General features: G+C 44.3%; 1 protein-coding gene across 3 annotated transcripts in view; it reads right to left on the reverse strand.

The window, feature by feature from the left end:
* LOC140717377 (uncharacterized) overlaps positions 1 to 16,550 on the reverse strand; it is a 42,571-nt gene extending 26,021 nt beyond the window's left edge. Inside the window, exons 1-2 of one of the 3 annotated variants that reach the window (XM_073030900.1) lie at positions 16,509 to 16,550; positions 4,052 to 4,227 (exon numbers count right to left, since the gene is read on the reverse strand). In XM_073030900.1, the coding sequence (XP_072887001.1) occupies positions 4,052 to 4,120 (69 nt within the window). In that variant the 5' untranslated portion in view covers positions 4,121 to 4,227; positions 16,509 to 16,550. Of the gene's footprint in view, positions 1 to 4,051; positions 4,228 to 12,539; positions 12,673 to 16,508 lie in introns of those variants that run through there. The other 2 variants (XM_073030898.1, XM_073030899.1) reach the window with 2 other exon arrangements.
* Positions 16,551 to 16,968: the final 418 nt, after the last annotated feature.

A 16,968-nucleotide genomic window follows, 5' to 3' on the forward strand; every position in this document is an offset into this window, starting at 1 on the left:
GAAGTCTGATGTGTACAGGGTGAACAGGACCGGAGAGAGTACGGTTCCCTGCAGCGCCCCTGTGCTGCTGACCACCGTGTCAGACCTACAGTCTCCCAACCGCACATACTGAGGTCTATCTGTCAAGGCGCCTGCCGGTATGTCCCTACAAAGGACTGCAAGCACTGCTGAGAGGATCTTCGGGGTCTCTCTTCTCAGAGATATTTATCAGGAGAGCTGAATACACAGAGCCCTTAGCACTATCAATGACCCCTCCCACCCATCCAACAATCTCTTTGACTCCCTACCATCAGGCAGGAGGTACCGTATCATTAGGACAAGAACTGTTAGGATGGAAACAGCTTCTTCCCTCAGGACACAAGACTACTGAACTCCCTGCCACCTCCAGGTCTCATCATGTACAAGCACCGGTAGTGTTACATGGTTTACTTTTAAAACTTGTATTGAATATGCACATTATTTGTTGTTGTAATGTTACTATGCATTGTGTGTGTGTGAATTATATGTACAATGCTCTGCACCTTGGTCCAGACTATGATTGTTTTGTTTGACAGTATACAGGTACAGTTGGATGACAATAAACTGAACTTGAACTTGGTGCACACAAGATGCTGGAGGAATTCAGCAGGTCAGGCAACATCCATAGAGAAGAATAGACAGTCAATATGTGCCGAGACCCTTTATTCCTCTCCACAGATGCTGCCCGATCTGCTGAGTTCCTCCAGCATTTTGTGTGTGTTGCTCTGGATTTACAGCATCTGCAGAATCTTCCATGTTTATGATTTGCACCCAGACCAAACATACACTGTGCACAGATCTAACCAGAGGGGGAGGGGTCCTAAAGGGAACCAAACAGAGGAAATAAAACCACTGTGGTACTTTTGACTTGATTCTCCCAGAATTGGGATTCATGATCCTGCACACTGATCAGAAAATAACACATAGTGTGAACATTTATTATCAAAGTATGTATACTTTGATAACTTTGAGATTCGCCCTCCTTACAGGCAGCCACAAAACAAAGAAACCCAAAAGAACCCATTAAAAAAGACTGTCATAAACCCAGTGTGCAGAAAAAAAGCACGCAAACAATAAACACAAGCGAATAGCACCCTGAACTGAGGTCCACAAAGAGAGTCAAAGGAATTATCTGACTGTAATCCAACATCAGGATGTCATTGTCCCAACTAAACAACTTAGATTCAGCTCAACATTCATGCATTCAGTGGTGGGTCCTGGATATTGCTTACGACAAATAGATGTTTCACAATGCTAGAAATCTTATGTCATCGGAATTATAGTATTACCATACACATTTCCTGTAATGCCCAAGAGTCACAAGTTAACAATGAAGAATTGGGTGTACCGCGTTGGATTTAATTCGGAAACACAGGACGAAGCTCGGTGCAAAACATTCTAACCGCTGCAGCGCACTACAGAGTCTCCAATGCAGAGGATCGCAGGAGGCTGCACAGGGTTGTAGACTGACTTTGATCAAGAGCCTTTATGCCAGGGATTCCCAACCTGAAATATCAGCTGTCCATTTCCCTCCAGAGATGTTGCTTGAGCCAATGAGTTCCTCCAGCATTTTGCACGTTGCTCCAGACTCCAGCAACTGGAATCTCTTACGGCTTCAGTTCATTGCCCATTAACCTATAGTGTTAATTCTACCATGCAGTTCCATTCAGAGCCCCAGGGACAGGTTTTAAATTTCAAACCACAATAACCTTTACAGATTGGTGCTGCATTAAACAACAGTTTTATCTGGCACTGGGGAAGTGAGATTCCAATGACATTCAGAACCAACTTGGACTTCTGTGATTCAGAATAAATAATGCTTGTACTTCAGTGATGGACAGAATCAAGTTTATCATTGCTTTTAATGAGTGTAAATTTAATGTTTTGCAACAGCAGTATATTGAAAGCAGCAGTCCTGGGTTTGTTGGACTGTCTGTGTACGAGCGGGAGTGAGGAAGAGAAAGGGGTTTGTCTGGCTGTTGTACTTCAGTTGTTATTGTTGCTTTGCTGAACATGGTGGACGTGCAACGTTGGTGTCAGAATGTGTGGTGACCCTTGTAGGCTGCCCCAAGCACATCCACAGGTTGCATTTGCTGTCCAAACTGCTATACAGTACAATCTCCAATCAGATGGAGGTTGGGAGGTACAGGAGCCTCAGGACTCACACTACCAGGTTCAGGAGCACTTATCACTCCTCAACCATCAGGCTCTTGAACCAGAGGGGACAACCTACATCACTTAACTGTTCCCACAACCTGTAGACTCACATTCAACGAGTCTTCATCTCACACTCTCGGTATCTATTGCTTACTTGTTTTTTCCCCCTCTTTTATACTTGCTCAGTTTGCTTCCTTTTACACACTGATTGTCTGCCCTTTTGGGTGCAGTCTTTCACTGATTCTACCATGGTTCTTGGACCTACTGAGTTATCCCCACAAGAAAACGAATTTATGGGCTTTATATGGTGAAATATATGTACTTTGATAATAAATTTACTTTGAGTTTTGAAGTCACTTCTCATCTTTTGTCTTTCCAAAGAGAAAAGCCCTAGCTTGCTCAACCTTTCCTCATAAGACACTGAACTTGCACAGCTTGTAGCCTTTTGAACCCTGATCGTCCACCCTGTTGGTGCAGCCTTTCATTGATTCTATTATGGTTATTGAATTCATTGAGTTTGTCCACAGGAAAATGACTCTCAGGGTTCTATGTGGTAACATATATGTACTTTGATAATAAATTTTATTTTGAACTTTGGACGGATACAATTTGGTTTCAAGGTAGGTTTGTTTTTAAAGCAACACCCACAAAACAAACAATTTCACTGCATGTTTCAGTGTACTTGTGATGAATAAATCTCAATCTGAATTACAAAATAAATAATGTAAAAACAAGAACAGTACGCACATCCCTTGCATTTCTCCAAAAGTGGAAGCGAATTTACATTGAGGAACTAACTTAGTTTCACGCTGGCTGGGAGCTCACTAAGCCCATCTGTGCCACAAAGCTAGAATCAAAATCTGTGTGGCCGGACTAGGCAGAGGACACTGCAGGGAAGGAAAGGAGACAGAGGAAAGGCATCACAGACTGCCAGTAATGACTAGGCAGCCCTTATAGATTTCCTAACACCGGGTCCAGCACAGAGTTCAAAGCGTTCAGCGAATGAATGGCTAGATATCACTGCACCCAGAGACATAGTTCGGCAATACAACAGGTTCAGATTACAGTCCAACGAAACTGATAGTGCAATTAAGCTTTCACAAAAACCAAATTACTAATTAAATTCAGTGTAAGCCTTCATTAACCAAATACATGGTTTAAATTAATCAAACGCAAAAAGTTAAATGATTCAACCAAGATAATATAACTAAGTCAACAATAGAGGAGATAAGTTATCATTAACATCTCACCCTTGGCTCAGCAAGTGCTCACAATATTGTTGGTTCTGTCACTGTACTTATTATACCCCTTAATTATTCTTCAATAACTCCACATTAGTATTGCCAGCTTATCAAGAAAAACATTTTTAATAACTAACCATAAACTCAAGAGATTCTGCAGATGCTGGAAATCCAGAGAAACACATACACAATACTGGAGGAACTCAGCAGGTTGGGCAGCATCTATGGAAAAGAAGAGATGACATTTCCTGCCAAGACCTTTCATCAGGACTGAAAAGGAAATGGGAAGAAGCCAGAATAAGTATACTTAATAACTCTTAATCTGCCTTCTTCTCCTTCCTTTTCAGTCCTGATGAAGGGACCCTGTCCAAAATGGTGACTGCTTATTCCCTCTTCATAGATGCTGCCTGACCTGTTGAGTTCATCCAGCATTTTCCTTGTGTTGCTTTAAAAACTAACCTACCTTAAAAATAAACTATAGCCTTTGCATCTGACTGGAGATTGAACAGTAATATGCACAGCAATGTACGGAATTTATCCTTAAATGTTGAAAGGGCGCACCAGATGAATACCCCACTCAGTTCACCAACACAACTTATCTGCAAAGCTCCTCCCTCATAACACAAAACACTTACATAACTGGAGTCATGGCTGGTTTCGTTATTGTAGTTCCCGACATGACCGACACTGGCAATGGAATCCATGAGAGATGATCAGGTCGCAGGAAACTTAGGGCATTGCACTAGGACCTTGTTATTGGGCTTGCTTGAAGGAGTCACATCAGGAAGAACCAAATAAAAACCAACTGTAGCTGTAAATCAGAAAAGTAATTAGCAAACAAGAAAGGATATATTTTTTAATATTATATTTGGTCCTTAACACCCATCAAATTCCTGAAGGTTTCCTGTAAAAAAAAGGATTGGCATCCATTGAGATACGTAGCAACCATCCACATGGCAAACTTCATCCTGAGCAAGTCTCACTCCAATAACGAAGGAGCCCAGTGGGAAGCTCCCAGTGCAATTGGGTGAAATTAACGGTACTGGCACAGAAAAGGAATCGCTGCATAAGGGACTCGAGCGAGCAGAGCCGGCAAGCTTTGCAATGTACACAAGGATAGATCGCTTCAGAAACAACTAGTTGATACTTTCAGTGTTTGGAATACAGGAATCACTGGCAAGGCTGAGATTTATATCCATCCATAAATACCATTGAACCAGCTGCTACCTAGGCTGCTGTAAAAAGATTAAAATTTAACCAGATGAGAATCCTAAAGAGCAACAGAGAATTCTTCGATTTTTTTTTTTGCCTCCCCTGACAATTGGGCAGCCTAATACTCTCTATTAATGGCACACCTATCATGTCCCAGCTTCTCTCTTCATTCCCACTCCTTCATCTGCCTACCTCCGTCCTCAGCTGGGCTCACCTATCACTTGCCAGTGTGTACTCCTTCCCCTCCCCCACCTTCTTCCCCCTCCCTTTGCAGTCCTGACGAAACAGCCCGAAACGTCAACTGTTTATTCCTTTCCAAAGATGCTGCCTGCTCCTCCAGCATTTTGTACATGTTGCTATTAATGGCACAAGCATGTTATTCCAGATTTAATTAACAGGATTGAGTTTACCAGCTGCCAGTGTGGGTGAGATGTGAACACACCTCCCACCAAATCCTTGGAAAGGCTGAATGATTTAAATCTCACATTCAAGCCCTCCAAAAAATCCAAAAAATCACACGAATCATACTGCCACCATTGCAATAGACAAGTACTGGAGCCAAGAAAGTTCACTCCAAATTATTAAAAGCAGGAAAAACCAAAGAACCACTTGGCTGTGGATTAATTAATTAATTAATTAACTTATTTATTGAGAAACAGCGTGGAGTAGGCCATTCGAGCCTCACTGGCCAGCAACCCCCAATTTAATCTGAGCCTAATCACAGGACAATTTACAATGACCAATTAATCTACCAACTGACTCATCTTTGGATTGTGGGAGGAAACCAGAGCACGTGGAGGAAACCCACACAGAGAACATACAAACCCCTTGCAGGCAGCAGCGGAATTTGAACTGTGATTACCTGCATTGTAAAGCACTGTGCTAACCACTACACTACGTTCCTGCCAGCTGTTTCCTCCAAAATCAGATCTCTGAACAGTCCACGAACACTACCTTGCTATTCCTTGTTGCACTATTTGGTTTAAACAATTTATGATACATTTATGCCTTTACACTGTCCTGTTGCCACAGAACAGATTTCCCTTAATTTCAGCCAGTGATAATAATTCTTAATATAACATTACAATTGCAAGGCAATAGGTATCTGTAACCAGAGTCTAAAACATCCTCCCCTGACATGCAATGGCACAAGAATCACGAGGTCCTCACCACCAGCACATAGATAAAACTGTAAAATATAGCAGCAGAATTAGGCAATTTGGACCATCGAGTCTGCTCCACCATTTCATCGATCTACTTCCCCTCTCAGCCCCAATCTCATGCCTCCTCCCCATAACCCTATGTGCTCCAACTAATCAACCTCTTTAAATATTTAAATTTAGCCTCCACAGCCTCCCATGGCAATGAATTCCACAGATTCACTACTCTGTCATGGCAGTTCATCAGGTCAGAGATGGGGAGATACTAGCTCACTTCCTGACCATCCCATAGCTTCTCCTCCACCAACAAGTCACCAAGACATAGGAGCCGAACTACACCATTTGACCCATTGAATCTGCTCCATGGTTGATTTATTTTCCCTCTCAATCCCATTTTCCTGCCTTCTCCCCGCAACCTTGACACCCTTAATAATCAAGAACCTATCAACTTCTACTTTAAATATACCTAATAACTAGTCCCTCCACCGTCATCCCTGGAAATGAATTCCAGAGATTCACCACCCCTGGCTGAAAAAGCCACCTCATCTCTGCGCTAAAGAAACCACCCTTGTATTCTGAGGCTGTGCCTTTTAATCCCAGACTCTCTCACTATTGGAACTACCCTCTCCACGTCCACTCGATCTAGGCACAAATCGGGAGGTGGGGGCACACGTAAGAAAGAATTCACTGATCTGTTAATCCCAGGGCTAATGTATGAAGAGTGTTTGGTGGAGTTTAGAAAAATAAGGGGGGGGGGGGTATCTCATTGAAACATATTGATATTGAAAGGCCTAGATAGAGTGAACATGGAGAGGATATTTCTAATAGTGAGGGTATTGGAGTGATTTTTGGGTTTACATGTAAGCTTAGCAAATGACTTCAGCCTCCAGTCTTCAAGTCTGACTACAAATTGAGGATTTAATTTGGAGTGCAGCTCTGAATGCTGGGTTCCAAAACGCCATGAATCCCAGACCAGACAATGCTGATTAAGATTAATTTGGATGTCTGTGGGTGCCAATTGGGATGTGTGAAATTTGTGTAAATATGGAATTGTCCTTTGATGTTTGGCACATAAAAAATATCGAGCCCCACATTGGGCTAGCCAGTCTTTGTATGATGCTTGCTGTATCTTGTTCTGTTGAATAAAGAAGCTGCTTCATATCTGCCAGTACTTTTCTCTGGCGAGTACATTCACACAAGGGAGTCTCGGACCAGAGGGCACAGCCTTAGAATACAAGGATGGTTCACTTAGAACAGAGATGAGGAGGAATTTCTTAAGACAGAGGATGGTGAATCTGTGGAATTCACTGCAACAGACAACTGTGGAGGCCAGGTCATTGGGAATATTTAAAGTGAAAGTTGATAAGTTCTTGATTAATCAGGTTGTCCAAGGTTATAGGCAGGTCAATGGGGTTGAGAGGGATAATAAATCAGCCTTAATGGAATGGCAGAGTGACTCTATGGGCCGCATGGGTTAATTCTGCTATGTCTTATGGATCAATAGTCCTTGATGAGGTCTATAGTAAACAGTTGCATAACGCAGAACTCTTCTCTATTGGTAGTTCCCAGGGACACACCGTGAGACAAATAAACCAACATTAAGGGCTTCCGGCATATCAGCTCAGTGAGAGACACATTCTGGTTTGCCTGAAGCTTGCTGCTCATCTGGCGTTAGATGTCCACAAGGGAATGCTGATGGCTGGCACATTCCAAGAGGCAGGAGTATGCACTGAAGGATGCAGCCAAGCCCGGTGTAACCATTGCAAAGGCTCTGCGGGCAAGGAGGGCAGTCTAAGACCCTGCAGCCACTGGACATTGAGAATCTGGGCTCCGTACAACAACCTCTCAAACACTAAGTGTATTGTTTAAGGAATACAGGTTGCGTGGTGCTAACTCACTGTAAGATCACGTAATGGACTGATGCTGCAGCAATTGTCAAGAAAGTAGTGTGTTAGCATTTATACTGCACATATTATAAATAAAGTATAATTTTGAAATATAAAATCCTGGCCTTGCCAACAACACCCACATTCTGAAAAATTAATTCTGACAGATGGGGTTTAATTAAATGAGCGTGAATCTTAAATAGCTTCAAAATACGGTTGCAACAGCTCAGATTGGCTCACATCTGACACGTCTTATCCATTACAAAACACAAGTAGTCCAATGGAATCTGTGTGCAGTTTTCATTGATTCTACTGTGAACCTCTTCAAGAAAAAGAACCACAAGATAGTATATGGTGACATATACATACACTGATATTAAATTCACTTTGAACCTTTGAGTCATTTCAATCATGTGCATGACACATTTTGCAGATTCTATCTCATGAAACCATCAGTAAAGACACTACCTTTAGATTCCTCTGATTAACAACACACCCTCAGGCAGGAAGTTACTGAACAATCTTGGATCAGAGAACCACTGAAGAGCTCAAACCCCACCCACAATTCAAATTCTGTTAAATAAATCTACAGCCAGAGTTGAAGTTGTATAACTCCATGCCAAAATATCATTCTCTCTAGTGCCATCGACCAGCATACACCTCCCATCTAGTTACCTATCCACATTTCTCTAAAATGCTGAAATTGAACCCACGTTCGTCACATCAGCTGGCAACTCATTGCACACTCACACCATCCTCTAAGTGAAGAAGCTCCCCTTCATGTTTCCCATAAAAATTTCACCTTTCACCCACAACCTCTAGTTCTAGTCTCACCCAACCTCAGTACAAAAAGTCTGTTTATTGAAAAGTCCCTATTGAAACACCTCATTATTTTGGTAACGTCGACAAATCTCCGCTCATTCCCCAGTGCTCCAACAAATAAAGTCCTAACCAATTCAACCTTTCCCTGTAACTCAGTTTCTCAAATCCCAGCAACATCCTTGTAATTGTTCCCTGCATTCATTCAAGCTTGTTGGTACCATTCCTGTAGTTAGGTGGTCAGAAATGCACACAATACTCCAAATTAGGCTCACCAACATCTTATACAACTTAAACATAATATCCCAACTCCTGTACTCAATACTTTGATTTATGAATGTCAATATGCCAAAAGTTCTCTTTACAGCCCCATCTACATGTGACACCACTTCCAAGGAATTCTGGATCTATATTCCCCACTGCCTTTCCATGCAACTTCTTAGAAAAATTCCAAAAGAATGGTTCCTTTGGTATCTGGGACATGTCCCATCAAGTCATGGGGACTTAGCCAACTTACCTCAAAACACTCAACACCACTACTTTCTCCTCTTTAATATCAACATGCCCCACAACATTAGCATATGACCATAAGGTAGAGGAGTAGAATTAGGTCATTTGGCCCATCGAGTCTGCTGCACCATTCCATCATGGCTGATTTATTATCCCTCTCAACCCCATTCTCCTGTCTTCTCCCGATAACATTTGATGCCTTACTAATCGAGAACCTATCATTTATATATACACCTATCCAATGACTTGGCCTCCACAGATATCCGTAGCAATGAATTCCACAAATTCAGTACCCTCATTTGTTCTAAACAGCTGTCTCTCTATTCGGAGGCTGTGCTCTGTGGTCCTAGACTCCCCTGCTATTGGAAACACTGGCCAAGCTTTTCAATATTCAGAGAAATAGCTACTTTATTGACTCCAAAGGAAATTACAGTTTCATAGATGCATTACAAATGCACAGATATACAAACATTAGAAGAGAAAATAGAAAGAATTAAAAATAAGTTATCTCAAACAGTCTTACAGGACAGGGGAGGGGGTCATCACTTCCCTGGTTATTGGTTGACTCATTATAGAGCCTAATGGCTGAGGGTAACAATGACCTCATATATTGCTCTTTGGAGCAGCGCTGTTATCTTAGTCTATTACTGAAAGTGCTCCTCTGTTCAACCACAGTGGCACGAAAAGGGTGAGAAACATTGTCCAGAATTGCCAGGACTTTCCGTAGGGTCCTTTGTTCTACCACAGCCTCCAGTGTGCCCAGTTTGACTCATATAATCGAACTTACCTTTCCTAATCAGTTTACTAAGCCTGTTGGTGTCACCCGTGTTGATGCCATTGCCTTGGCACACCACCACATAGAAGATTGCATTGGTGACAGCAGACTGGTAGAACATGTGAAGGAGAGGCCTACATACTCCTAAGGACCTTATCCTTCTCAGGAAGTAGAGGCGACTCTGGCCCTACTTGTACTCAGCCTCTGTGTTGTTGCTTCACTCAAGTGCACCTCCAAGTACTTGTAGGTCCTCAACACACCCACGTCCTCACCATCAATAGTAATAGGGAGCAGTGCAGGCTCAGTCTTCCTGAAGTCCATCACCATCTCCTTTGTCTTACTGATGTTGAGCTGCAGATGATTCAGCTTGCACCATTTGACAAAGTCCTCCACCAGGGCCCTGTATTCATCCTCCCGTCCTCCCTTTATACACTCATTGCTGAGTCATCAGAGAATTTGTGTGGATGACATGACTCAGTGTTGTATCTAAAGTCTAAGGTATGCAGGCTAAAAAGAAAGGGAGACAATACAGTTCTCTGTGGGGCCCCAGTGCTGCTTATAACCCTGCCTAACACAGAGCTCTGAAACTGCATAAACTGTGCTCTGCCAATCAGGTAGCCCATTATCCAGGATTCAATGGAAGTGCCAACCTGCATTGAAGAGAGCTTTGCCCCCAGCAATGAGGGCTGTATGGTATTGGAGGCACTTGAGGAATCAAAAAAAAAAACATGATCCTCACAGTGCTGGCCTGTTTATCCAAATATCTGAATATCTGCTCAGCAAGTACATGACAACACTGTTAACCCCAATGTGCTCCCGGTAGGCAAACTGCAGGGGATCAAGGGCTGATCTGACCAGGGGTCAGAGGTGAGTCAAGACCAACCTTTCTAGGGTCTTCATGATGAATGATGTAGGAGGTCAGGGCCTCAAGACTTCTGGTTGGCCCTTCTTGGGCGCTGAGAACCCAAGGAGGGCCAACCGAAACTTCAGTGGATTTTAATGAGATTCCCCTCATTTTTCTCAAACCAGCAAGTGGAGGCCCAGAGCCATCAAATACTCCTCATAGTTAACCCTTTCATTCCCAGGATCATTCTCATGGATCTCCACTGGACCATCTCCAATGACAGCACATCCTTTCTTACCTCTCCTCTCTGATCGGGAGAGAATATCAATGCTCATTAAGGACCCCACCCTTCCATGAATGCTCTTTCTTGTCCCGGGCTGGACCTACTCCTATCTCCCCTACCTTCCTGCTCCTATGGTATCCTCTTTTATCCTCCCCGACAAAGATATTTCATGGTCTATTTTAGCTCCCCCCCCCAACCATTCTTGCGTCCTTTCTGTTCCTCTAGCGCCCGTCTGATCGATCTCAGCTTCCCAAGCCTTCCTCTTTCTTTTTGACTAAACTTACAATGTACGTATTTTTAAACACAAAACACAAAATGTCAGCTAAGCTAGGCTGCAAGGAGAAATTGCAAATTCAATGCAATTTTAATAAAAGGCTCGAAGTATTCTTGTTCAAAAGTCAGAAACAATATTTTGAATAGCTAACGATGGTTTTAACATTCAAAGTTCAAAAATAATGTATCTTTAAAAGAAAAATAGAAAGGAAATGAATCCGATTTAAAAGGGAGACCTGAGGCGGGTCATTTACAACATTTTAAAGGCAGTTGGACAGGTAACACACACAGTTCTGGAGAAACTCAGCAGGCCAGGCGGCTTCTATGAAAAAAAATTAAACAGTCGACGTTCTATGAAGGGTTTCGGCCGGAAACGTGGATTGATTACTCTTTTCCATCATGCTGTCTGACCTGCTGAGTTCCTCCAGCAATTTTGTGTGTGTTACTTTGGATTGCCAGCATCTGCAGATTTTCTCCTTTTTGTGATTGGGACAGGTAGATGGTTAGGTTTTAGAGGAGCTTGGGCCAGACGTAGGCAGATGGGACTAGCTTTGATAGAAACATTGATCGGCAACAACAAGAAGGACCTTTTTCAAACTGACCCTAATTTGAAAAATCCTGAACGCATCTAAACCTCCTTCAGACAGCAGTAACAGGAACTATCCAGACACAAGTGGGATTTTCTGCCGGGAGCTGCTCGCTATTACACCTGCCTTCACTCTCAGTTTCCAGCGTGAGCACACACTCCGCGGGCAGGGCAGCAGCCGACAATGGGAAGCGGGGAATGTACCGGGCCGGTATGGCCCGTCACCCCAGGTACACTACAGATCGCATCGGCTGATGCTGCACACCCAAGGCTGTTCGCGGAACCAGTTTACCGACCCCCAATCCCACAGCCTGGGAACCCATGTCAGTCTCGGGGAGACTCCATCACAAAGTCCAACAGTACGGACAATCCGCTGGACGGGACCGGGTCAAAGATCCCAACCAGCCCGGTCCGCAAGGTCTGAAGGTCGGCGTGAGCCGCCAGATCTTTCCCATCTTTACTTGGGATAGTCTGGTTCCGTTCCCTGACGGTCCGCCTTTTGCTATCGTAATCCTTCAGTTTACATCCTGCGACTCTGCCCGTAACCCCTTCCCGCAATTCTTCCTGCCGCTGTCCTGATCCGGCAACCTCTCCTGCCCCCGGCTCACTCCCACACCCCACATTCTCTACCTCCGTTCACCTCCCACACTTCGCACCTCTGACTCCCCTCCGAGTCTGTCCCAGTCCCTCTATGTCTTCGCTCGCTTCCAGCCTGTCACCCTGTCCTTTTTCCTCACCTATTACAATGGCCCTCTCCCAGCCCCCTCCTCCTTACCCTTCTCGAATAGGGACTCAGATCCCTCACCTCCGATCTGCACCGCCGGGTGCCCTGCCGACTCTAATTCAGCGACTCACCTGCCACTCCAACTCCGCGCGCACACCACACTGTCTCTCTCGCTTTCTCCCGCCCGCCCCGCTCCCACTCCCTTTATAGGTTTGGATACGCCCGCTCCATCCCAGCCAATCAGCTTTCATATACCTGCAACAGACCAATCAGCTTCTCGTCCTTCTTCACAACAGACCAATCAGATAGCGAGCCTCTTACCTGTCGCCCTGACAGAAACCACCCCCAAACAGGTGCGGGTGCCCTCCCCTCAGCCAATCAGACGGATTCATATCTTTCCCTTTGTTCCTATTGGTGAAGATGAAGCCACGCCCGATTCTTCCCTCCCGTAACTCTCCATTCAACGTGTAAAAGGGCTCCCGAGGTTTCCGGAACTTCAGTGGGTATAAATTTAGGAAGGACAACATAATTCAAGGGGCGTAAAGCCCGATAGGAGTTCGGGGAGCTGGGTTAAGCACAATAGGCAGTGATTTAAACAGAGAAAGGAGAAATGGGCTAAAAACTCTATATCTGAATGCATGAAGTGTCAGAAATAAGACGGATGAGCTTGAAGCTCAGGTGCGAATGGGTAACTATGATGTTGTTGGGATAACGGAGACATGGCTGCAGGGAGATCAGACCTGGGAAATGAATGTACAAGGGACTATCCCTATACGTACGTACTATCGTAGGGACAGAAATGTGGGCAGAGGGGGTGGGGTGGCCCTGCTGGTGAGGAATGAGATTCAGTCCTTTGCAAGGGGGGACATAGGATCAGGAGAAGTAGAGTCTGTGTGGATAGAACTGAGGAACAGTAAGGGCAAAAAGACCCTAATGGGTGTTGTCTACAGGCCACCAAATAGTAGCATGGATATTGGGTGCAAGTTGAATAGGGAGTTAACATTGGCATGTGGCAAAGGTAATGTCGCAGTAGTTATGGGGGATTTCAACATGCAGGTGAATTGGGAAAATCAGGTTGGTGCTGGACCACAGGATAGGGAGTTTGTGGAGTGCCTACGGGACGCATTCTTGGAACAGCTTATGTGAGAGCCGACCAGGGACAAGACTATTCTGGATTTAGTCTTGTGTAATGAACAGGATTTGATAAGCGATCTTGAAGTAAAGGAGCCATTAGGAGGTAGTGACCACAATATGATAAGTTTTTATTTGCAATTTGGGAAGGATAAGGGCAGATCGGAGGTGTCAGTGTTGCAGTTGAACAGGGGAGACTATGGAGCCATGAGGGAGGAGCTGGCCAAAGTTAACTGGACGGATATCCTAGCAGAAAAGACAGTGGAACAGCAATGGCAGGTATTCTTGGGAATAATGCACAAGGTGCAAAATCAGTTCATCCCCTGGAGAAGGAAGGATTCAAAGGGGGGAAAGGGGCCACAGTGGGTGACAAAGGAAGTCAGAGATTGCATAGCATTAAAAAAAAAGAAAGTATGACAGAGCTAAGGTGAGTGGGAGGACAGATGATTGGGAAATTTTTAAGGAACAACAGAACTTAACTAAAAAGGCAATACGGGGAGAAAAAATGAGGTACGAACGCAAGCTAGCCAGGAATATAAAGGAGGATAGCAAAAGCTTTTTTAGGTATGTGAAGAGAAAGAAGATAGTTAAGAACAATGTTGGGCCCTTGAAGAATGAATTGGGTAAAATTGTTATGGGAAACAGAGAAATGGCAGAAGAATTTAATAAGTACTTTAGATCTGTCTTCACTAGGGAAGACGCAAGCAATCTCCCAGATATATGGATGGGCCAAGGACATAGGGTAACAGAGGAAATGAAACAGATTGACATTAGGAAGGAAACGGTGATGAGTAGACTGATGGGACTGAAGGCTGACAAATCCCCAGGTCCAGATGGTCTGCATCCTAGGGTACTAAAGGAGGTGGCCCTGGAAATTGCAGATGCATTGGTAATCATTTTCCAATGTTCCTTAGATTCAGGATCAGTTCCTGAGGATTGGAGAATGGCTAATGTTATCCCACTTTTTAAGAAAGGAGGGAGGGAGAAAACAGAGAACTATCGACCTGTCAGCCTGACATCGGTGGTGGGGAAGATGCTAGAATCCATTATTAAAGATGAAATAGTGGCATATCTAGATAGCAGTGATAGGATTGGGCCAAGCCAGCATGGATTTACCAAGGGCAAATCATGTTTGACTAATCTATTGGAGTTTTTCGAGGATGTAACCAGGAAGTTAGACCAGGGAGATCCAGTGGATGTAGTGTACCTCGATTTTCAGAAGGCATTTGATAAGGTTCCACATAGGAGATTGGTGGGTAAAATCAGAGCTCATGGCATTGGGGGGAAGATATTGACATGGATAGAAAACTGGTTGGCAGATAGAAAGCAAAGGGTAACAGTGAATGGGTGTTTCTCGGAATGGCAGGTGGTGACTAGTGGGGTGCCACAGGGCTCGGTATTGGGACCACAGCTGTTTACGATTTACATAAAGATTTAGATGAAGGGATTGAGAATAACATCAGCAAGTTTGCTGATGATACTAAGCTGGATGGCAGTGTGATGAGGACATGTGATGAGGATGTTAGGAGAATTCAGGGTGACTTGGATAGGCTGAGTGAGTGGGTAGATACTTGGCAGATGATGTTTAATGTGAATAAGTGTGAGGTGATCCACTTTGGGAGTAAGAACAGGAAGGCAGATTATTATCTGAATGGTGTAGAGTTGGGTAAGGGAGAAATACAAAGAGATCTAGGAGTACTTGTTCATCAGTCACTGAAGGTGAATGAGCAAGTGCAGCAGGCAGTGAAGGTGGCTAATGGAATGTTGGCCTTTATTACAAAGGAAATTGAGTACAAGAGCAAGGAAATTCTTTTGCATTTGTACAGGGCCCTGGTGAGACAACACCTGGAGTATTGTGTACAGTTTTGGTCTCCAGGGTTAAGGAAGGACATCCTGGCTATAGAGGAAGTGCAGCGTAGATTCACGAGGTTAATTCCTGGGATGTCCGGACTGTCTTACGCAGAGAGGTTAGAGAGACTGGGCTTGTACACACTGGAATTAAGGAGATTGAGAGGGGATCTGATTGCAACATATAAGATTATTAAGGGATTGGACAAGATAGAGGCAGGAAATATGTTCCAGATGCTGGGAGAGTCCAGTACCAGAGGGCATGGTTTGAGAATAAGGGGTAGGTCATTTAGGACAGAGTTAAGGAAAAACTTCTTCTCCCAGAGAGTTGTGGGGATCTGGAATGCACTGCCTCGGAAGGCAGTGGAGGCTAATTCTCTGGATGCTTTCAAGAAGGAGCTAGATGGGTATCTTATGGATAGAGGAATCAAGGGATATGGGGACAAGGCAGGAACCAGGTATTGATAGTAGATGATCAGCCATGATCTCAGAATGGCGGTGCAGGCTCGAAGGGCCGAATGGTCTACTTCTGCACCTATTGTCTATAACCGGGATCACCCAGGGAGAGGCACTGCTCGAGGCTGGGACAGGCAGACCCTATCCTGTCCCAAACGGGGAGTCTGCTCTGCTGAATGTGGGACGGTCTTGTATCAAAGATCATAAGACATAGGAGCAGAATTAGGCCATTCAGCCCATCGAGTCTGCTCCGCAAAAGAACCACAACACTCTCCACACAGATCATTCATACATCATGACAGTACTACCCAGGAATGGGTGTGGTGTAAATGAACAAAGTGTTGCAGGAACTCAGATTCATTTATCTTATGTACATTGAAATGCTCTGTTTCTGTTCACAATAAACGCATCTAAGGATGTGCTGGGGGCAGCCCACAAGTGTCGCCACACTTTCCAGGACCAACATAGCATGCCCACAATGTTCAGCAGAACAATACAAGCAGCAAAAACAAAACAAAATACCAACAGTAAAACAAGCCCATTTGCCCATCACTTATACCCTCCCCTCTCCCCCTACCCACTCACCAGACAGGCCTTCAACACCAGGACAGGCCACCTCTGGACTCGTAGACATCGGCTCTCAATTTCGGACTTCTCTGGGTAAGGAGCGATAGACCAGGGTCCACACTGAATGGCAGCTGTCCAATCTCCTCCACAGATGCTTGTCAGCTCCCTTGTTCATGGGCCAGGGTTCTCTGAGGATCATCTACGTCCAGTTTAAATGTGATGAGGGTCTTTGTTTACTCCAGCAACAGAAATAAGTCTAAAGATGCTGGAAATCCAAAGTAACACACACAGATTGCTGGAGGAACTCAACAGGTTAGGCAGCGTCTATGGAGAGGAATAAACAGCCGACATTTTGATTTGAGACCCTTCTTCAGGACTGGAAAGGAAGGGAGAAGCCACTATAATAAAAAGGTGTGGGGGAGGAAACTGAGAGGTAAACCTAGTTGGGAGGGAAAGATAAAAGATTGGAGAGGAAGGA

Source organism: Hemitrygon akajei, chromosome 27 (genome assembly GCF_048418815.1).
Source record: "Hemitrygon akajei chromosome 27, sHemAka1.3, whole genome shotgun sequence".
NCBI lineage: Eukaryota > Metazoa > Chordata > Chondrichthyes > Myliobatiformes > Dasyatidae > Hemitrygon > Hemitrygon akajei.